This window comes from Callithrix jacchus, chromosome 22 (assembly GCF_049354715.1).
Source record: "Callithrix jacchus isolate 240 chromosome 22, calJac240_pri, whole genome shotgun sequence".
Lineage (NCBI taxonomy): Eukaryota > Metazoa > Chordata > Mammalia > Primates > Cebidae > Callithrix > Callithrix jacchus.
In genome coordinates, this window is record NC_133523.1 from 3,896,867 (window position 1) to 3,918,680 (window position 21,814).

General features: G+C 54.0%; 1 protein-coding gene across 3 annotated transcripts; it reads left to right on the forward strand.

Annotated features, from left to right (window-relative positions):
* Positions 1–2,190: 2,190 nt before the first annotated feature.
* Positions 2,191–20,901, forward strand: CREB3L3 (cAMP responsive element binding protein 3 like 3). 3 transcript variants are annotated; one of them, XM_078361555.1, is made up of 10 exons: positions 2,191–2,327; positions 3,305–3,433; positions 5,672–5,972; positions 8,775–8,893; positions 10,936–11,073; positions 16,115–16,221; positions 18,418–18,486; positions 19,269–19,353; positions 19,561–19,657; positions 19,832–20,901. In XM_078361555.1, the coding sequence occupies exons 1-10, from the start codon at positions 2,283–2,285 to the stop codon at positions 20,143–20,145; spliced, it is 1,404 nt and encodes a 467-aa protein (XP_078217681.1). In that variant the 5' UTR covers positions 2,191–2,282; the 3' UTR covers positions 20,146–20,901. The 3 variants fall into 3 exon arrangements, with proteins under 3 accessions (XP_078217681.1, XP_078217682.1, XP_078217683.1); XM_078361556.1 differs by having other exon boundaries at positions 5,675–5,972; XM_078361557.1 differs by lacking the exon at positions 19,269–19,353.
* Positions 20,902–21,814: the final 913 nt, after the last annotated feature.

Below are 21,814 nucleotides of genomic sequence, written 5' to 3' on the forward strand. Positions count from 1 at the left end.
AGGGCCAGCTCCATCTCATCATTCAGGACTGCACTTAACATGTCATCACCTATTTTTTTTTTTTTTTTTTTTGAGGCAGAGTCTCACTGTCACCCAGGTTGAAGTGCAGTGGCCTGATCTTGGCTCACTGCAACCTCTGCCTCCCGGGTTCAAGTGATTATCCTGCCTCAGGTGGCTGGGATTCCAGGCACCTGCCACCAAGCCTGGCTAATTTCTTTTTTTTTTTTTTTGAGACAGAGTTTTGCTCTGTTGCTCAGGTTGGAGTACAGTGGCACTATCTCGGCTCACTGCAACCTCCACCTCCTGGGATCAAGCAATTCTCCTGCCTCAGCTGCCCACGTAGCTGGAACTACAGACACGTGCCACCACGCGTATTGTATTTTTAGTAGAGATGGGGTTTCACCATGTTGGCCAGGATGGTCTTGAACTCCTGACCTCGGGTGATATCCCTAACTAGGCCTCCCAAAGTGCTGGCAATACAGATGTGAGCCACCACACCCAGCCTAACAAGGGCACCCTCTAAAGGGGGACTTTGTCTGGGCATGGTGGCTCACGCCTATAAACCCAGCACTTTGGGAGGCTGAGGTAGGTGCATCATTTGAGCCCAGGAGTTTGAGAGCAGCCTGGGCAACATAGGAGACCCTCATGTCTACAAAAAAAAAAAAAAAAAAAAAAAATTAGCCAGGTGTGGTGGTGTGTGCCTGTAGTGGTAGCCACTAGGGAGGCTGGGGTGGGAGGATCACTTGAACCCAGGAGTTGGAGGCTGCAGTGAGCCATGATCGTGCCACTGTACTCCAGCCTTGGCAACAGAGCAAGATCCTGTCCCCACGACGGAAAGAAAAAAACAAAACAAAAATGCAGGACTCCTCTCTGTTGGTGGCGGGAGGAGGAGAGGTCAGAGACAGACTCTCGGTCATCCGGGCTGATTCACAAATATCGAACATTCACAAAAGTGTCAACACAGTGACCCAGAGTCAGAGGGGAAGAGGGAGGGTACGAGAGGGGAGTTCCGGGCAGAACCACCAGCAGGTGCAAAGGCCCTAAGCAGGGACCAGTTTGGCTCCATAAATATTTCTCAACTCAATGAAAGATAGAAGATTCGAGAAAGAATTGATTGCCCAGAATTGGCCATGGGGATTCGGAGGCGGCATCCAAGCTGGTCACGGAGGGGGCTGGGGGCCAGAGGTTGTCACGTGGGATGAGACACGGGATCTGCTGGCTGGGAAACCGGCTTCAGTGAAGACCTGGGCTGGTCTTCTTGGTTAGTTTCTGTCCAGGGAGTAGACGGGACCCACGTAAGGGCCCTGGGCTATCCCAGAACCATCTGGGAATTCGGAAGAGGAAGGGTCCTGTAACTGGCTGGGTGCGGTGTCTCAGCTTGTAACCCCAGCACTTTTGGGAAACCGAGGTGCGTGGATCACAAGGTCAGAAGTTCGAGACCAGCCTGGCCAACATGATGACACCCTATCTCTACTACAAATAAAAACTTAGCTGGATGTGGTAGCAGATGCCTGTAATCCCAGCGTCTAGGGAAGTTGAGGCAGGAGAATCCCTTGAACCCAGGAGCAAGAAGTAGCAGTGAGCTGAGATCCTGCCATTGCACTCCAGCCTGGGCCACAAGAGTGAAATACTGTAAAGAAAAGTCCCATAACTGGCCGGGGGCGGTGGCCCATGTATGTAACCCCAGCACTTTGGGAAGCCGAGGTGGGTGGATCACAAGGTCGGGAGTTCGAGACCAGCCTGGCCAACATGGTGAAACCCTATCTCTACTAAAAATACAAAAATTAGCCTGGCGTGGTGGTGGGTGCCTGTAATCCCAGCTACTGAGGAGGCTGAGGCAGGTGAATCCCTTGAATCTGGGAGGCACAGGTTGCAGTGAGCCAAGATCTCACCATTGCACTCCAGCTTGGGGAAACAAGAGCAAAACTCTGTCTCAAAAAAAAAAAGAAAAAAAAGGTCCGTGTAAGTAGGGGAGAGGTCATGGTAGAGCTGAGGTACCCCAGACTTCGACCTTTGCCCACTCAGGGCTGGAAAACCACCAAATACCCAGATAACGGTCTTCCCTCCCCTGCCCCTGCCTGCCCCAGTGTCACTGGCCCTCAGCCCTGTCTCTCTGCTCTGTCCACCAATTAGCACCCGGGGGTGGGCTGGGAGCTGCCTGGGACTGTTGGAGCATCTTTTGGGAGTGGTGACAGACACAGAAGTCCTGCCCGGCCCCAGACAGCGCTGGCAGCAGGTGGATCTGCAGCTTGGAGCAGAGACGTCCCCCCAGGCATCTGCAGATGGAACTGGATGGGCCCATGAATGAGAATTTAGCTGCAGGAAAGGTGAGCCCCGCTGGGTCCCCAGGGGAGCGGGAGTCTAGGCTGGGAAGAAGCCTCCTGAAGCTGCCAGAGCTGGAAGGAAACCCGTCTCATTGCACGGTTGGGAAGACAGAGCCAGACGAAGGGTGCAGCCAGCGAAACGCTGTGCCTCTGCCCTGGGGCTGCCCTTGTCTTTCTTCCAGGGCCCCCATTCCTCCTACGAGTGGGCACCTGGGCAGCTGGGAAGGCCTCAGAGGCAAGCGGCATCCCTAGCTACAGCCTCTCCAGCACTTTTAATTTTCTTTTTGTTATTATTAATTTTTGAGTGAGTATATGATTAGGATAGTTAAATCTGCTTGTTGTTCCTCTGCCACCCAGGCTGGAGTGCAGTGGCGCGATCTCCGCTCACCTCCCGGGTTCAAGCGATCCTCCCGCCTCAGCCTCCCGAGTAGCTGGAATTACAGGCACGTGCCACCACGCCAGGCTAATTTTTGTGTTTTTCGTAGAGATAGGGCTTCACCATGTTGTCCAGGCTGGTCTCAAACTCCTGGTCTCAGGTGATCTGCCTGCCTAGGCCTCCCGAAGTGCTGGGATTACAGGCGTGAGCCACTGCACCTGGTATACCTTCTTGTTTTTTTTTAATTTTTAAAAATTATTTTCAGTAAGGATGGGGTCTCTCTATGTTGTGAGGGCTGGTCTTGAACTCCTGGGCGCAAGCGATCCTCTTGCCCCGGCCTCCCAAAGTGTTGAGATTACAGGCATGAGCCACCACACCCAGCCTCTCCAGCGCTTTAAGAGAAATTGGCTCTCACACTGGAATTCTCTCTATCAGCCTCAAAGTCCAGATTTGCAAGGGGAGGCCTAGCGAGGGGCAGCGGCTGACCCAACCTGGAGGCTGAGCCGCGACGGAACTTGAGCTGGAAGGAGCCAGGGTTGTGTGCACAGGGTAGGTGGGGAGGAGACGGGCTGTGTGACCCTCACACCTGTTCCTTGAAACCCAGATGGCTTCTGCTGCCTGCCCCATGGACCCCATCGACAGCTTTGAGCTCCTGGATCTCCTGTTTGATAGGCAGGACGGAATCCTGAGACATGTGGATCTGGGCGAGGGCTGGGGCCGCGTCGAAGACCAGGTAGGGAGCCCGCTGCAGATACCCTGGGCCACGGAGCGCTGGGCAGGCCACCCAGGTCCCACCCAGGTCCCAGACCCGCCAGAGCCCAGCCAGAGCTCTACTCGGCTCTGCAAAGCACTGATGGCTCACGGTGCTTGATTTTAGCAAAACACATTATTTTTCAGCTTGATTTTAGCAAAGCATGTTATTTTTCTTACGGGTGAGGAAATGAAGGCCCAGAGCAGCTTGGAAACTTATCCAAAATCACACAGCAAGTTGGAGTGAGGTTCAAACTCAAACTTGGGGCTTGCACCTTCCCGGCGGGGTTCAGTTCAACCTTCCTCTCCCTCCCCTCCTTCCTCTCCTTCCTTTCTCTCTCCCTTTCTTTTCTCTCCATCCTTCTTCTCTTTCTCCTTCCTTCCTTCCTTCCTTCTTTCTCTCTCTCTCTTTTTCTTTCTTTCTTTCTCTGTGTTTCTCTCTTTTTATTTTGAGACGGAGTTTCACTCTTGTGGCCCAGGCTGGAGTCCAATGGCACGATCTCGGCTCAGCACAACCTCCGCCTCCTGGGTTCAAGCAATTCTCCTGCCTCAGCCTCCAGAGGAGCTGGGATTACAGGCACACGCCATCATGCCCAGCTAATTTTGTATTTTCAGTAGAGACGGGGTTTCTCCATGTTGGCCAGGCTGGTCTCAAACTCTTGACCTCAGGTGATCTGCCCGCCTCAGCCTCCCAAAGTGCTGTGATTACAGGTGTGAGCCGCTGTGCCTGGCCTCTCTTCTCTTTCTTCCCTTTCTCCTTCCTTCCTTCCTTCCTTCCTTCCTTCCTTCCTTCCTTCCTTCCTTCTTTCTTTCCTTCTTTTTTCCTCCCTCCCCTTCCCTTCACATCCCGTCTCCTCACTTCCCTTCCCTTCCTTCCTTCCTTTCTTCTTTCTTTCCTTCCTTCCCTCCTTCCTTCTTTCTTTCCTTCTTTCTTCCTCCCTCCCCTTCCCTTCACATCCCGTCTCCTCACTTCCCTTTCCTTCCTTCCTTCCTTTCTTCTTTCTTTCCTTCCCTCCTTCTTTCTTCCTTCCTTTCTTTCCTTCCTTCCCTCCTTCCTTCTTTCTTTCCTTCTTTCTTCCTCCCTCCCCTTCCCTTCACATCCCATCTCCTCCCTCCCCTTCCCTTCACATCCCGTCTCCTCCCTCCCCTTCCCTTCACATCCCGTCTCCTCACTTCCCTTCCCTTCCTTTTTCTTTCTCTCTCTCGTCTTCCTTCATTCTTTTCTTTACTTCTGAGACCTTCTCACTGTGTTGTCCAGGCTGCAGGGCAGCCGTACGATCGTGGTTCACTACAGTCTTGACCTCCTGGGCTCAAGTGATCCTCCTACTTGGCCTCTGAAAGTGCTGGGATTAAAGGTGTGAGCCACCGGGCCTGCCCTGGCTGGGGCTTCTCTTTCTTTCCTTCCTTCTCTCTCTTTCCCTCCCTCCTTCCTTCTTTCCTACCCCCCCCCTTTCCTCCTCTGTCACCCGGAATGCAGAGCAGCAGCATGATCTCGGCTCACTGCAACATCCACCCCCCCGCCTGGGTTCAAGTGATTCTCCTGCCTCAGTCTCCCAAGTAGCTGGGATCACAGGCATTCGCCGCCACACACAACTAATTGTTGTATTTTTAGTAGAGATGAGGTTTCACCGTGTTGGCCAGGCTGGTCTCGAACTCCTGACCTCAAGTGATCCACCCGCATTGGCCTCCCAAAGTGTTGGAATTACGGTCGTGCACCACCGCAGCTGGTGCTGGCTGGGTTTTGTTTGCTATGTCACTGTGTTGGAGCCTCAACAGCATGGGAGGAAGAAGCATTCACTCCATCTTAAAGAAAGGACACCCGGCTGGGTGCGGTGGCTCAAGCCTGTAATCCGAGCACTTTGGGAGGCTGAGGCGGGCGGGTCACGAGGTCAGGAGATTGAGACCATCCCGGCCAACATGTTGAAACTCAATTTTTACTAAAAATAAAAAGATTATCTGGTCACAGTGGTAGGTACTGTAATTCCAGCTACTCAGGAGGCTGAGGCGGGAGAATCACTTGAACTCGGGAGGCGGAGGTTGCAGTGAGCCGAGATCGCGCCCCTGCACTCCAGCCTGGCGACGGAGCAAGACTGTCTCCGAAAAAGAAAAGAAAAGAAAAGACACCTAAGGCCCAAAGAGAATGTCTGGTTTGCCTGGGGCCACACAGCAACCTAGAAAGAACATGTGCCCCCTAATTCCTACCCCTCCCTGTCCACCCCAGCAGGTCCTGCCAAACCCCGACGGTGATGACTTCCTCAGCTCCATCCTGGGCTCCGGAGACTCACTGCCCAGCTCCCCACTCTGGTCCCCTGAAGGCAGCGACAGTGGCATCTCTGAAGACCTCCCATCCGACCCCCCAGACACCCCTCCACGCGTCGGACCAGCCGCCTCCCCAGTTGGCTGCCATCCCGCCCAGCCCGGCAAGGGCCCCTGCCTCTCTTATCATCCCGGCACCTCCTGTCCCACCACACCCCCGGGGCCAGTGGTCCAACTGCCCGAAGCCTCTGTGACCATAGACCTGGGTGAGTTCTGCTGTGTCTCTGCCCACCACCCTCACCTTGTTCCAGGGCCCTTCCTCTAAGTGAGGAAATGGAGGCTCAGAGAGGGCTGGCATCTTGCCCAAGGTGACACAGCAATTTGGAGTTGGGCCCAAAGTCAAACTCAGGACACATGTCTCGCTTGGCTATAGGGGTTTTCATGCTCTCAGGGGGAGGCCATTGGGAGCCCATTTTTCAGATCGTGAAACTGAGTCCCGTCAGGTCGAGCAATGAGCTAAAACCACAGAGCTGGGATGTAACCTTGGCAGGCAGCTCGGGCACCAGGCGTGGTGCTCACCTTCTGTGTGTCTCTACCCTGTGCCCGGTTCCTAGTAGATGTTTTTTCTTTTTTCTTTCTGTTTTGTCTGTTTGTTTGTTTTGAGATGGGGTCTCACTCTGTTGCCCAGGCTGGAGTGCAGTGGTGGAATCTTGACTCACTGCAACCTCCACCTCCTGGGTTCCAGCGATCCTCCTTCCTCGGCCTCCCAAATAGCTGGGACTGCTTGAGTGTGGACCGCACCCAGCTAAATTTTTAAATTTTTTAGTAGAGACGAGGTTTCACCATATTGGCCAGGCTGGTCTCAAACTTCTGACCTCAGGTGATCCACCCGCCTCGGCCTCCCAAAGTGCTGGAATTACAGGCGTGAGCCACCGAGCCAGGCTTTTTCTCTTTTTCTTTTTGATACGGAGTCTCCCTCCGTCACACAGGCTGGAGTGCAGTGGTGCGATCTCAGCTCACTGCAACCTCCGCCTCAGGGTCAAGCGATTCTCCTGCCTCAGTGTAGCTGGGATTACAGGCACCCACCACCACACCTTGCTAATTTTTTATATTTTTAGTAGAGATGGGGTTTCACCATATTGGAGAGGCTGGTCTCGAATCCATGACCTCAGGCGACCTGCCCACCTCAGCTTCTCAAAGTGCTGGGATCACAGGCGTGGGCCACGGCACTTGGCCTGTAGATGCTCCATAAAAGTACATGAGGTTCCGGGGTTCCGGGTTCCAGGCGCTCCTCCTCCATGTGGGGACAGCAGATCACGAAAGATTTGCTCCATAGATGAAGCAGTCCCGGCGGGCCAGGCAGTGCCCTGGCTGGAGATACCTGAGCTCTGGGTGTCCTGTGTCCCTTGAGCCTTGCTGTGGCTCTGACTGTGATCGTGAGCTCTGGGTGTCCTGTGTCCCTTGAGCCTTGCTGTGGCTCTGACTGTGATCGTGAGCTCTGGGTGTCCTGTGTCCCTTGAGCCTTGCTGTGGCTCTGACTGGGCGTGGAGACTCACGATCGTAATCCCAGCACCTTGGGAGACTGAGGTGGGCAGATCGCCTGAGGTTGAGTTTGAGACCAGCCTGGCCAACACGGTGAAACCCTGTCTTTATTACAAATACAAGAATTAGCCGGACTCATTGGGGGGCGCCTGTAGTCGCAGCTACTCGGGAGGGTCAGGCAGGAGAATCGCTTGAACGCGGGAGGCAGAGGTTGCAGTGAGCCGAGATCATGCCACTGCCCTCCAGCCTGGGTGACAGAGCCAGACTCTGTCTCAAAAACAAAGAAAGAAAAGAAAAAAACATAGCGCTGAAATCTCCTGTGATATGATCAGTTAAAAAAAAAAAAAAAGAAAAGAGAGAAAAAAGCAACGAACAATCCTGAGGCTCAGAGACGTGAAGTCACTTACTCAAGGTCACTCAGCTCTGCCCAGCTAGAAGTGGAGCCAAGGCTTAGCCGACCCGAAGTTTGTGTGCGTGGACGGCTTGCATGCCGGGTACCAGGAGGGGACAACCAGAGGTGAATCAGACCTCGTCCCTGCCCCTCTGGGGAGATAAGGTCTGGCTGGCTGGACGTCTGGCCCGTAGTTCTGTGTGATAACGGCCACTCCCTTTTGAATCAGCTGGTGTCCCTTGACAATGTCCTGTGCCTGCCTTCCTCAGCCTCGTAGGACAGACAGAACCAAGCCCTGTTGAATTTGGGTTCTTTTTTTTTTTTTTTTTGAGGCAGTCTCGCTCTGTCGCCAGGCTGGAGTGCAGTGGCGCAATCTCGGCTCACTGCGACCTCCGCATCTGGGGCTCAAGAGAGTCTCCTGCCTCAGCCTCCCGAGTAGGAATTACAGGTGTGTGCCACCACGCCCAGCTGATTTTTGTCATTTTAGTGGAGATGTGGTTTCACCATGTTGGCCAGGTTGGTCTTGAACTCCTGACCTCAGATGATCCCCCTGCCTTGGCCTCCCAAAGTGCTGAGATTACAGGCATGAGCCACCATGCCTGGCTGGGTTCCCATCTTATAGCAGAGGGGAGACTGAGTCATTAGTGACGGCTGCCCCCGTCAGTCTAGGCCTCGGGAACTCCAAGCTTTGGCAGAAATTCTACAAACATTGGGATTGATCATGGGAGACTCAGGCCGGATGCAGTGACTCACGGCTGTAATCCCCGCACTTTGGGAGGCTGAGGTGGGCAGATCATGAGGTCAAGAGATGGAGACCATCCTGGCCAACATGGTGAAACCCCGTCTCTACTAAAAAAAATACAAAAATTACCTGGGCGTGGTGGCGTGGCCCTGTAGTCCCAGCTACTTGGGAGGCTGAGGCAGGAGAATTGCTTGAACCCAGGAGGTGGAGGTTCTAGTGAGCCGAGATCGTGCCACTGCACTCCAGCCTGGCACCTGGTGACAAAATGAGACTCTCTCTCTCAAAAAAAAAAAAAAAGTGGGAGACTTGGTGGAGGAGGGGGTTGGAGGCTGGGAGTTCAGGATTCCCCCATCTGACACTCTCCCTGTCTCCGTCCCCACCTGCCCTGGTCAGAAATGTGGAGCCCGGGAGGAAGGATCTCTGCTGAGAAGCAGGCTGAACCGGTGGGCCTGTCACCACGGCACAATCTCACGGTGAAAGATCTGCTGCTTTCGGGCAGCAGCGGCGACCTGGTGAGCACCCCCACACCCTCCCGTGGTGTGTTGGAGCTGGGAGGGCCGCTCGGGTTTGGGGGGCTAAAACATCCCCCATTTCAGAGACTGGAAAACCAAGTCACAGAAAGGTGTGGAATTCTCCCACAGTTAGACACCAACCATTCCAGGCCTGGGCTCACTATCGCCTGGGCTCAGTGTCTCCCTCTGTAATACGCAGTAGTAACAACGGAAATTTTTTTTAAAAAATGCTAAAACTGGCTGGGCTCACGCCTGTCATCCCAGCACTTTGGGAGGCCAAGGCAGGCAGATCACTTGAGCTCAGGAGTTCAAGACCAGCCTGGGCAACACGGTGAAACCCCATCTATGCAAAAAATATAAAAATTAGCTGGGTGTTGTGGCATATGCCTGTGGTCCTGGCTACTTGGGAGGCTGAAGTGGGAGGATCGCTTGAACCCAGGAGGTTGAGGCTGCAGTGAGCTGAGATTGCACCACTGCACTCCAGCCTGGGCAACAGAGCAAGACCCTGTCTCAACAGCAAAAATGGGAACAAAGCTAAAACTGGTGAGGTACCTGCTATACACCAGGCACTCTTCTAAATGCCTTGTATCATCTTAAAAACAATTTTTTTCTGAGACACGATCTTACTCTGTCGACCAGGCTGGAGGGCAGTGGTGCAATCCTGGCTCACTGCAGCCTCGACCTCCTGGCCTCAGGTGATTCTCCTGCCTCAGACTCCCAAGTAGCTGGGACTACAGGTGTGCACCAGCAGACCCAGCTAATTTTTCCTGAGACAGACTTTCTCTCTTGTCACCCAAGCTGGAGGGCAGTGGCACCATCTCAGCTCACTGCAACCTCCGCCTCCCGGGTTCAAGCGACTCTCATGTCTCAGCCCCTGAATACCTGGGACTACAGGTGTCCGCCACCACACCTGGCTAAGTTTTGTATTTTTAGTAGAGACAGGGTTTCGCCATGCTGCTCAGGCTGGCCTCAAACCCCTGACATCAAGTGATCCACCCGCCTCGGTCTCCCAAGGTGCTGGGATTACAGGCATGAGCCACCACACCCGGCCTTATTTAATTTCATTTAAGGCCAAGGTCTCTGTCTGTCACCACGACTGCCTCAGACTCCTGGGCTCAAGTGATCCTCCTGCCTCAACCTCCCCTTTTTTTTGTATAGCTGACATACAGAACAAATATACAAAACAATGACACATTTATAGATGCCCGTTAACAGCAGTTCAAGACCAGCCTGGGCAAAATAACAAGACCTTGTGTATGTATAAAAAAATTAGCTGTTGTGAGTGGCGCACAGCTGTAGTCCCAGCTACCCGGAAGGCAGAGGCAGGAGGATCACGTGAGCCCAGGAGGTCGAGGCTGCAGTGAGCTGTGATCACATGACTGGACTCCAGCCTGGGGGATGCAGTGAGACCCTGCATCTAGAAAGAAAAAAGGTGGGCGTGGTGGCTCATGCCTGTAATCCCAGTACTTTGGGAGGCTGAAGTGGGCAGATTCCTTGAGCCCAGGAGTTTGAGACCAGCCTGGGCAACATAGTGAAACTCCATCTCTACAAAAAAAAAATACAAAAATTAGCCAAGCATGGTGGCGTGCCCTGTGGCCCCAGCTACTTGGGAGGCTATATATGTGTGTGTGGGGGGGGGGATGGAGAGAGAGAGAGAGAGAGAGAGAGAGAGAGAGAGAGAGAGAGAGAGAGAGAGTCTCATTCTGTCTCCCAAGCTGGAAGGCAATAGTATGATCTTGGCTCACTGCAACCTCCACTTCCCAGCTTCAAGCAATTCTCCTGCTGCAGCCGCCCGAGTAGCTGGGATTACAGGTGCCCGCCACCACGCCTGGCTAATTTTTGTATTTTTAGCAGAGATGAGGTTTCATTAAGTTTCCCAGGCTAGTCTCAAACTCCTGAGTTCAAGTGATCCACGTGCCTCAGCCTCCCAAAGTGCTGTGAGCCACCGCGCCCGGCCTGGGATGACTGTGTTCTCCATCTGATGACTCTTGCATTTCCCAAAGGCCCTGCACCTGCCGTCATTCCCCTGTTTTCTCCCCTAGCAACAGCGTCACCTGGGAGCCCCCCACCTGCTGCGACCTGTGGCCGGGCACTGCCAGGAGCTGGTGCTGACCGAGGATGAGAAGAAGCTGCTGGTGAAGGAAGGCATCACCCTGCCGGTCCAGATGCCACTCACTAAGGTGAGTCTCAGGGCACTTCCAGCCCTGGCCGGTCCATCTCCCCTTCATGCCCTTCCCTGCCTGTGCGTCCCACCTTCATTTATTTATTTGTTTAGAGACAGAGTCTTTTTCTTTTCTTTTTTTAGACAAAGTCTCACTCTGTTGCCCAGGCTGGAGTGCAGTGGCGCAATCTTGGTTCACTGCCATCTCTGCCCCCTGGATTCAAGAGATTCTCCTGCCTGAGCCTCCTGAGTAGCTGGGATTACAGGTGCCCTTCACCACACCCAGCTGATTTCTTTTTTATTTTTCGTAGAGATGAGGTTTTATCATCTTGGCCAGGCTGGTCTTTAACTCCTGACCTCACAATCCACCTGCCTCGATCTCCCAAAGTGCTGGGATTACAGACGTGAGCACTGCCTTGGCCTCCCAAAGTGCTGGGATTCCCTGGTGATCCACCTGCCTCAGCCTCCCAAACTGCTAGGATTACAGTCTTACTCTGTCACCCAGGCTGGGGTGCAGTGGCCTGATCTCAGCTCACTGCGACCTCTGCCACCCGGGTTCAAGCTGCTGGAAACAGATGCCAGGTGCCGCAAAGAAAAATTAGCACGGAGACAAAGGGGCTTTCAGCAACGCAATTTTCACTTCCTGGACTGCAGGAAGGATACGCTCACTAGCCATCTTGCCATGAGAATACCCTTCTTCTGTCTCAGCTTCCCCGGAACCTGAGACTACAGTCGCCTGCCACCATGCCCAGCAAATTTTTGTATTTATACTAGAGACGGGGGTTTCACCATGTTGGTCAGGCCGGTCTCGAACTCCTGACCTCCGGTGATCCACCTGTCGGCCTCCAAAAGTGCTGGGATTACAGGTGTGAGCCACTGCCCCCAGCCTGGCATTCCCATTTGAAGACATTTATTGTTTGGGCGCAGTGGCTCACACCTGTAATCCCAGCACTTCGGGAGGCTGAGGCAGGCAGATCACCTGAGGTCGGGAGTTCGAGACCAGCCTGGCCAATATGGTAAAACCCCGTCTGTACAAAAACAACCAACAAACAAGACATTAGTCTTGAAACACCTGCTGTCTTCAGGGAAAGGTGCTGTTCCCAGGAATGACCACAAGGTGGCGGCAGTGGTACCCGTTCCCACAGTCCGGGGGGTGGTTGCTCATTTCACACTATTGAGAGCTGGGAAAGACCCTCAGAACCCAGGCGCCTCCCGGAGACTCTGCAAGCGTTTGGGGAAGGGGCAGCTTCAAGGCACTAGGAATCTGCCTCTGCGTCCTTGGGTCGCGGATGGGATGAGGTTGTTGGCTCAAGGTTAGGTAAAGTTGTGGGGTCGGGACAGTAGGGACAGTCCCACTGTCCCCAAAGTGAAGAGTTTATTTGAATATTTATTTATTTATTTATTTTTGAGACGGAGTCTCAGTCTGTTGCCAGGCTGGAATGCCCTGGCGTGATCTTGTTTCACTGCAACCTCTGCCTTCCAGGTTCAAGTGATCCGCCTGCCTCAGCTTCCCCGGTAGCTGGGATTACAGGCACCTACCACCATAACTGTCTAATTTTTGTATTTTTAGTAGAGCTGGGGTTTCACCACGTTGGCCAGGCTGGTCTGGAACCCCTGACGTCAGGTGATCCACCTGCCTCGACTTCCCAAAGTGCTGGGATTACAGCTGTGAGCCATTGTGCCCTGTCTGACATTCCCATTTGAAGACATTTATTGGTTGGGCGCAGTGGCTCACACCTGCAATCCCAGCATTTTGGGAGGCCGAGGCAGGCAGATCGCCTGAGGTCAGGAGTTCGAGACCAATCTGGCCAATATGGTAAAACCCCGTCTCTACAAAAACAACCAACAAACAAGACATTAGTCTTGAAACACCAGCTGTCTTAGGGAAAGGTGCTGTTCCCAGAATTGACCACAAGGTGGCGGCAGTGGTACCCGTTCCCACAGTCTGGGGGGTGGTTGCTTATTTCACACTATTGGGAGCTGGGAAAAGACCCTCAGAACCCAGGCGCCTCCCAGAGACTCTGCAAGCGTTTGGGGAAGGGGCGCTTCAAGGCACTAGGAATCTGCGTCTGCGTCCTTGGCTCAGGGATGTCTCATACGGAAAGTGGATGGGGTGAAGTTGTTGGCTCAAGGTTAGGTAAAGTTGTGGGGTCGGGACAGTAGGGACAGTTCCACTGTCCCCAAAGTGAAGAGTTTGTTTGAATATTTATTTATTTATTTTTGAGACAGATTTCACTCTGTCGCCAGGCTGGAGGGCAGTGGCGTCATCTTGGTTCACTGTAACTGCCACCTTCCAGGTTCGAGTCATCCTCCTGCCTCAGCTTCCCGAGTAGCTGGGATTACAGGCACCTACATCATGCCTGGCTAACTTTTGCATATTTAGTAGAGCAGGGGTTTCACCACGTTTGCCAGGCTGGTCTGGAACTCCTGACCTCAGGTGATCAGTCCACCTCGGCCTCCCAAAGTGCAGGAACTGCAGGCATAAGCCACCTCAAGTGGCCCCCCCTTTTTTTTTTATTTTTTTGAGACAGAGTCTCCCTGTGTCACTCAGGCTGGAGTGCAGTGGCTCAATGTTGGCTCAGTGCAGCCTCCACCTCCCAGGTTCAAGTCATTCTCCTGCCTCAGCCTCCCAAGTAACTCAGATTACTGGCGAAGACCATCACACCTGGCTGATTTTTTGTAGTTTTGGTAGAGACAGGGTTTCACAGTGTTGGCCAGGCCTGTCTTGAACTCCTGACCTCAGGTGATCCACCTGCCGGCCTCCAAAAGTGCTGGGATTACAGGTGTGAGCCACTGCGCCCAGCCTGACATTCCCAGTTGAAGACATTTATTGGTTGGGCGCAGTGGCTCACACCTGTAATCCCAGCACTTTGGGAGGCTGAGGCAGGCAGATCACCTGAGGTCGGGAGTTCGAGACCAGCCTGGCGAAGATAGTAAAACCCCGTCTCTACAAAAACAAAGTACACCGAAGACATTAGATACTTTTGAAACACCTGCTGTCTTCAGGGAAAGTTGTTGCTGTTCCCAGGAATGACCACAAGGTGGCGGCAGTGGTACTCGTTCCCACAGTCTGGGGGGTGGTTGCTTATTTCACCCTATTGGGAGCTGGGAAAAGACCCTCAGAACCCAGGCGCCTCCCGGAGACTCTGCAAGCGTTTGGGGAAGGGGCAGCTTCAAGGCACTAGGAATCTGCGTCTGCGTCCTTGGCTCAGGGGTGTCTCATACGGAAAGCGGATGGCGTGAAGTTGTTGGCTCAAGGTTAAAGTGTGGTCAGGACATTGGGGACAGTCTCACTGTCCCCAAATTAAAGGGTTTATTTTAACTTTGATTTTTTTTTTGCTTATTTGTTTATGAGACAGAATCTCACTTTGTCACCAGGCTGTAGGGCAGTGGCGTGATCTTGGTTCACAGCAACCTCTGCCTTCTGGGTTCAAGTGATCCTCCTGCCTCAGCTCCTCGAGTAGCTGGGTTACAGGCACCTACCACCACCCCTGCCTAATTTTATTTTAGTAGAGCTGGGGTTTCACCATGTTCTCAGGCTGGTCTAGAACTCCTGACCTCAGGTGATCTGCCCGCATTGGCCTCCCAAAGTGCTGGGATTACAGGCATTCGCCAGCTTGTGGCCTATTTTATTTTATTTTTTATATACAGAGTCTCCCTGTGTCACCCAGGCTGGAGGGCAGTGGCTCAATCTTGGCTCACTGCAGCTTCCACCTCCCAGGTTCAAGCAATTTTCCTGCCTCAGCCTCCCAAGTAACTGAGATTATGGGCTCACACCACCACACCTGGCTGATTTTTTGTAGTTTTGGTAGAGACAGGGTTTCACAGTGTTGGCCAGGCCTGTCTTGAACTCCCGACCTCAGGTGATCCGCCTCCCTCGGCCTCCAAAAGTGCTGGGATTACAGGTGTGAGTCACTGTGCCCAGCCTGACATTCCCAGTTGAAGACATTTATTGGTTGGGCGAGGTGGCTCACACCTGTAATCCCAGCACTTTGGGAAGCTGAGGCAGGCAGATCACCTGAGGTCGGGAGTTCGAGACCAGCCTGGCGAAGATAGTAAAACCCCCGTCTCTACAAAAACAAAGGAAGACAGTTTGTCTTGAAACACCTGCCGTCTTCAGGGAAAGGTGCTGTTCCCAGAGCTGACCACAAGGTGGCGGCAGTGGTACCCGTTCCCACAGTCCGGGGGGTGGTTGCTTATTTCACCCTATTGGGAGCTGGGAAAAGACCCTCAGAACCCAGGCGCCTCCCAGAGACTCTGCAAGCGTTTGGGGAAGGGGCAGCTTCAAGGCACTAGGAATCTGCGTCTGCGTCCTTGGCTCAGGGGTGTCTCATACGGAAAGCGGATGGCGTGAAGTTGTTGGCTCAAGGTTAGGTAAAGTTGTGGGGTCGGGACAGTAGGGACAGTTCCTGTCCCCCAAAGTGAAGAGTTTATTTTAATATGTATTTATTTATGAGAGAGTCTCACTCCGTCGCCAGGCTGGAGGGCAGTGGCGTCATCTTGGTTCACAGCAACCTCTGCCTTCCAGCTTCAAGTGATCCTCCTGCCTCAGCTTCCCGAGTAGCTGGGATTACAGGCACCTACCACCATGCCTGGCGAATTTTTGTATTTTTAGTAGAGCTGGGGTCTCAGTATGTTGGCCAGGCTGTTCTGGAACTTCTGACCTCAGGTGATCCAACAGCCCCGGCCTCCCAAAGTGCAGGAATTACAGGCATGAGCCATCTTGAGTGGCCTATTCTTTCCTTTTTTATATACAGAGTCTCCCTGTGTCACCCAGGCTGGAGTGCAGTGGCTCAATCTTGGCTCACTGCAGCCTCCAACTCCCAGGTTCAAGTAACTGAGATTACGGGCACACATCACCACACCTGGCCGATTTTTTTGTAGTTTTGGTAGGGACAGGGTTTCACCGTGTTGCCCAGGCCCATCTTGTACTCCTGACCTCAGGCGATCCGCCTCCGTCATCCTCCCAAAACGCTGGGATTACAGGGGAAAGTCATCGAGCCTGGATTCCAAGTCTGGACTTTCTGACCTGACCACCCCCTCCCCATTTTGCTTGGCAGTATGAGGAGCGAGTGCTGAAAAAAATCCGCCGAAAAATCCGGAACAAGCAGTCCGCCCAAGAAAGCAGGAAGAAGAAGAAGGAATACATTGACGGCTTGGAGACTCGGTGAGCAGTGCTGGACCCGGAGTCTACACCGGGGTCAGAAACGGAGGCCCAGAGAGAGGGAGTCGTGGCTAAGGCCACGTGGCTTAGAGTCTGACAAGATTGGAGGTGGTTTTTCTCTCTGGGAGACGTCGTGCTTTGTACTAATTGCAGGGATGGAAAGACGCATGGAGATGGTGTAGGACAAGGGTTTGGAACCCTGTGCCCCCTGGAAAGTGTGCAGAGAAAGGACAGAGTGTGACCCATCCTATTCTGACCCTCTGTCTGAAGACAGACACTTCCTTTGTGTGTATGTGTGTGTGTGTGCGTGCGCACGTGCGTGTGGGAGGGTCTCACTCTGTCACCCAGGCTGGAGTGTTGTGGCACAATCTCGGCTCACTGCAACCTCTGCCTCATGGGTTCAAGTGATTCTCCCACTTCTGCCTCTCCAGTAGATGGGGCTACAAGTGCCTGCCACCACACTTAGCTAATTTTTTGGCTATTTTTGGTAGAGGCGGGGTTTCACCATTTTATCCAGGCTGGTCTCAAACTCCTGACCTCAGGTGATCTGCCCACCACGGCTTCCCAAAGTGCTGGGATTACAGACCATGCCCGGTCTGTCCTCCCTCGCTTCCTTCCCTTCCTTCCCTTTCCAGATAGAGTTAGCTCTGTCACCCAGGCTAGAGTACAGTGGCACAATCTCAACTCACTACAACCTCTGCCTTCCAGGTTCAAGCAATTCTCTTGCCTCAGCCCCCTGAGTAGCTGGGATTGCAGGCACCTGCCAACATACCTGGCTAATTTTTGTTCTTTTAGTAGAGATGGGTTTCACCATGTTGGCCAAGGTGGTCTCGAACACCTCACCTGAGGTGATCCACCTGCCTCGACCTCCCAAGGTGCTGGGATTACAGGCATGAACCACCATTCCCAGCTAGCTGTCCTGTTTCTTAAATGCGATCTGCTCAGCTCCTGATCATCTTTACCCAGGGTCATTCTCTCCCCACCTCCCCACCTCCTGGGTAATTGTATCTTATTTTACTGACGGGAAGATGAAGGGGAAGTGGCTGGGCCAAAGGTCATGGGCAGGGGGAGGGTGGTAACTTGGATTTCCCAGGATGCCTCAGTGTCCCGATATTCCGTTTTCTGGAAATGTCACTGCCTGTGTTTGGCATTCCATTCCAGATCCAGGGGATTCAGCTTTTTTCTTTTCTTTTGAGACAGTGTTTCATTCTCGTTGCCCAGGCTGGAATGCGACGGCAAATCTCAGGTCACTGCAACGTCTGCTTCCCGGGTCCAAGCAATTCTCTGGCCTCAGCCTCCCCAGTAGCTGGGATTACAGACATGCCCCACCATGCCCCACTAATTTTGTTGGTTTTTTTTGTTTTGTTTTGAGATGGAGTCTTGCTCTGTGGCCAGCCTTGAGTACAGCGGTGTGATCTCAGCTCACTGCAACTTCCGCCTCCCAGGTTCAAGTGATTCATGTGCCTCAGCATCCCCAGTAGCTGGAGTTACCAGGCGTCTACCACCATGCCTGGCTAATTTTTTTTTTTTTTGTATTTTTTTAGTAGAGATGGGGTTTCACCCTGTTGGCCAGGATGGTCTCGCTCTCCTGGCCTCGTGATCTGCCCGTCTTGGCCTCCCAAAATGTGGGGACTACAGATGTGACCACTGAGCTGGCCTTTTTTTTTTTTTTGAGAGGGAGTTTTGTTCTGTTGCCTAGGCTGGAGTGCAGTTGTGCAATCTCTGCTCACTGCAACCTCCGCCTCCTGGGTTTAAGCAACTCTCCTGCCTAGGCTTCCTGAGTAGCTGGGATTACAGGCATGTGCCACTACACCCAGCTTATTTTTATTTTTATTTTGTAGTAGAGATGGAGTTTCACTATATTGGTTAGGCTGATCTTGAACTCCTGACCTTGTGATCTGCCCGCCTTGGGCTCCCAAAGTGCTGGGATTATGGGCATGAATCACCGTGCCCGGCCAGGGGGCTCAACTTTGAATGAGCATTAATAAACATTAATGCAGAGATGGAACTTAGGAACCAGGCAGATATGGGTTCAAATCCTGGCCCCGTCTGACATGCAAAGTAACGTTGGATGAATGATATCCCCTCTCTGGGCTTGTGTTCCTTGCTAGTAATGTGAGGCCTCCCCGGGAGAGGTCAATGGGGGCAGCCGGTGACTGGTGTGTTCTGAATGTCGCTGTATCATCTTTGTCCTTTCAGGATGTCAGCTTGCACTGCTCAGAATCAGGAGTTACAGAGGAAGGTCTTGCATCTTGAGAAGCAAAATCTGTGAGTCTGGGTTCCTCCAGGGCAGAGGACCGGGAAGCAACCCGGAGTCCCTTGCAGGAAGAGCAGAGAGCCTACCTGACGGCAGAACCAAGTAGGGAATGAGTTCCATCTGAGCCGGGCGCGGTGGTTCACGCCTGTCATCCCAGCACTTTGGGAGGCCAAGGAGGGCGAATCCCCTGAGGTCAGGAGTTTGAAACCAGCCTGGCCAACATGGTGAAACCCCGTCTCTACTAAAAATACAAAAATTAGGTGGGTGTGGTGATACGTGCCTGTAATCCCAGCTATAGCCACTCATCAGGCTGAGGCAGGAGAATCGCTTGAACCTGGGAGGTGGAGGATGCAGTGAGCCGAGACTGCGCCACTGCACTCCAGCCTGGGTGACAGAACAAGACTGTCTCAAAAATAAATAAATAAAAAATAAAGGCTGGGCATGGTGGCTCATGCCTGTAATCCCAGCACTTTAGGAGGTCAAGGCGGGGAGATCATGAGGTCAGGAGATCGAGACCATCCCAGCTAACACAGCGAAACCCCGTCTTTACTAAAAATACAGAAAATTAGCCGGGTGTGGTTTTGCATGCATGTAGTCCCAGCTACTTGGGAGGCTGAGGCAGGAGAATCACTTGAACCAGGGAGACGGAGGTTGTGCCACTGCACTCCAGCCTGGGCAGCAGAGCAAGACTCTGTCTCAAAAATAAATAAAAAATAAAGAGTAGGAGGCCCTTGAAAGAGTAGGAGGACTGAGGTCCTGCAGGGCGTAGCAGTGGCCTGCCTGTCCCTCTAAGGTCCCTCTTGGAGCAGCTGAAGAAACTCCAGGCCATCGTGGTGCAGTCCACCAGCAAGTCAGCCCAGACAGGGACCTGCATCGCAGTGAGTCCTGGCACCCCCAGGAAAGCCGGGGACCTAGGCTTTGGCAGATGTGCCCATGGGGAGGTGACAGTGTGTCCAAGCTCCCCTCATGTCCCAGCTCAAGTATGATTCAGTCTTGTCTTTGGGGCCTCAGTTTCCCTGCCTGTGGGATGAAGGTGCTTGCAGGGGACGGTAGGGAGGGGGTGACCCTGCTGCTGTCTCCCCCAGGTCCTGTTACTGTCCTTCGCCCTCATCATCCTCCCCTCCATCAGCCCTTTTGCCTCCAACAAAGTCAAGAGCCCTGGGGACTTTGCACCTGTGCGAGGTAGGGGATCCCTACCTTTGAAACCTTTGTCTGGCTTCCCTAAGTCCCCATCCGGGGCCTCTGAGGGAGGGGGAGAAGACCCCTGTTCCCCATTCCCTGAGACTGGAGCCAGGGAAAGGAGCACAGGACTGCACCTTCACCTTGTCTCCTATGACACGCCCCTTCCCCTATCAGTCTTCTCCAGAACTTTGCACAATGATGCTGCCTCCCGCGTGGCCCCTGATGCTCTGCTGGGCTCTGAGGCCCCCGGACCCCGACCAGAGGCTGAGAAACCCAAAGAAGGGTCTCCAGGCAGCCCCAGGGCAGCCTGGGGCTTCCAGGACACCGTGGACCTGACCAATTCGATGGAGGAGCTGGACAATGCCAGCCTGGTCCTGAGGAACGAGACGGAGGGGCTGGGCGAGGTTGCCCAGCTAGACTGGGTGGCACCTGGGCCAAGTACTGGCTCAGGACATGCAGGGCTGGAGGCGGTGGGGGATGAGCTGTGAGCCCCATCAGGACTGTGCTCCCAGGCCCCTCTGCCCAGGGATGCCTTGGGGGTGCTGCGCTGGACGGTGACCCACCTGGGGATGGGAGGTGAGGCTGAGACCCCGGCAGACACGCCAGGATGGGGAGGCACAGCTCACAACCACACACCCAGGGCCTGACTGAGGCCCACGCAGGAACTGAAACTCAGACACCGACAAAGAGAGGGCCATGGGGCCCAGGAAATACACACAGAGCCAGGCGCAGAAGCAATGAGTAGACACACAGCCTGAAAAAGACCCGGACAGACAGACGGACAGATAGACACTGCCTGAGACAGACACAGACAGATACATCCTCAAACAGACCCGCACAGACAGACCGACAGCCTGAAACAGATGTGGATGGACAGACAGACACAGCCTGAAACAGACCAGCACAGACAGACAGACAGACAGATAGCCTGAAGTGGATGTGGACAGACAGACACAGCCTGAAACAGACCAGCACAGACAGACAGACAGACAGATAGCCTGAAACGGGTGTGGACAGACAGACGCAGCCTGAAACAGACCCGGATGGACAGACAGATGCCCAGCAACTCCCCGCCCAGGGACCCCTTCGGGCCTCCCTCGCACACTGGGAGGAGGAAGCCGCCGAGACTGCAGGGACCCTGGCTCTGGAGCCCCAGGTACGCCCTGGTCTTCGGAGCAGCCACGACTCACCATCACCCCCCTTTTCTAAGACTGCCCAATCCCAAATAAAGTATTTTGACAGAACCATGTTTTGGGGTGGAGGCGGAGTCTGGGGGCTCCCCCACTCCCTAGAATGAGGGGTTGGGCCAGCCTGGGATAGGGGAGTGAGGTGTGGGCTCCACGCCGCCGCCAGATCCCCGCGCGGGAACAGCGGCGGGAGAGGTGCCAGGCGCGGCTTCAGCACCTTGGAGAGCGGCGGCGGGCCGAGCGCGGGGAGCCCGGGAGGTGCTTCCAGGGTGTGAGCGCCTGGCTTGCGGGGAAGGCAGCTGCCTTCCTGGGGATCTGGGCGGCCCACCCTGCTCGTTTTGTGGGTCAGGATACGGAGGCTTCAGAAGTGGAGGGACTCCCCAAGGTCACAGCTGGGGAGGGTGGAACCTGGCTGCGCCTGCGCTCTTCTGCCGCGTTGCCCCCACTGTGGGTTGTGCGCGCCAAAGGACAGAAGGCGGCTCACAGCCTGGGGCAAATGTGAAACAAGAAAAAGTCTTGCTCGTAAGTGTGTAACTACAGACTGGGTGCTCAGAAAATGCTAGCTGCTGTATGGGCTTCATCATCATAAAGCTGGCCTGATCCCTCCAGAGGTGGGGGTGGGGGATAGGGAAGCCCTTGTTCCCCACCCTGGGCTTGAGGGGCAGGGATTGCAACGGAGCACAGGCAGATGGTCCAGGGAGGAGGGAACCACGAACTCCTGACCCGGGAGGGCAAGGACCTGCCACAAATTTGGAATTTAAACACTTACTGGATGCAGTGGCTCACGCCCGTAAGTCCAACACTTTGGGAGGCCAAGGTGGCCTGACTGCTTGAGCCCAGGAGTTCAAGACCAGCCTGGGCCACATAGTGAGACCCTGTCTCTACAAAAATGCAAACAACTAGCTGGGTGTGATGGCGAGCACCTATAAACCCAGCTACTCAGGAGGCTGAGGCAGGAGAATCCCAGGAG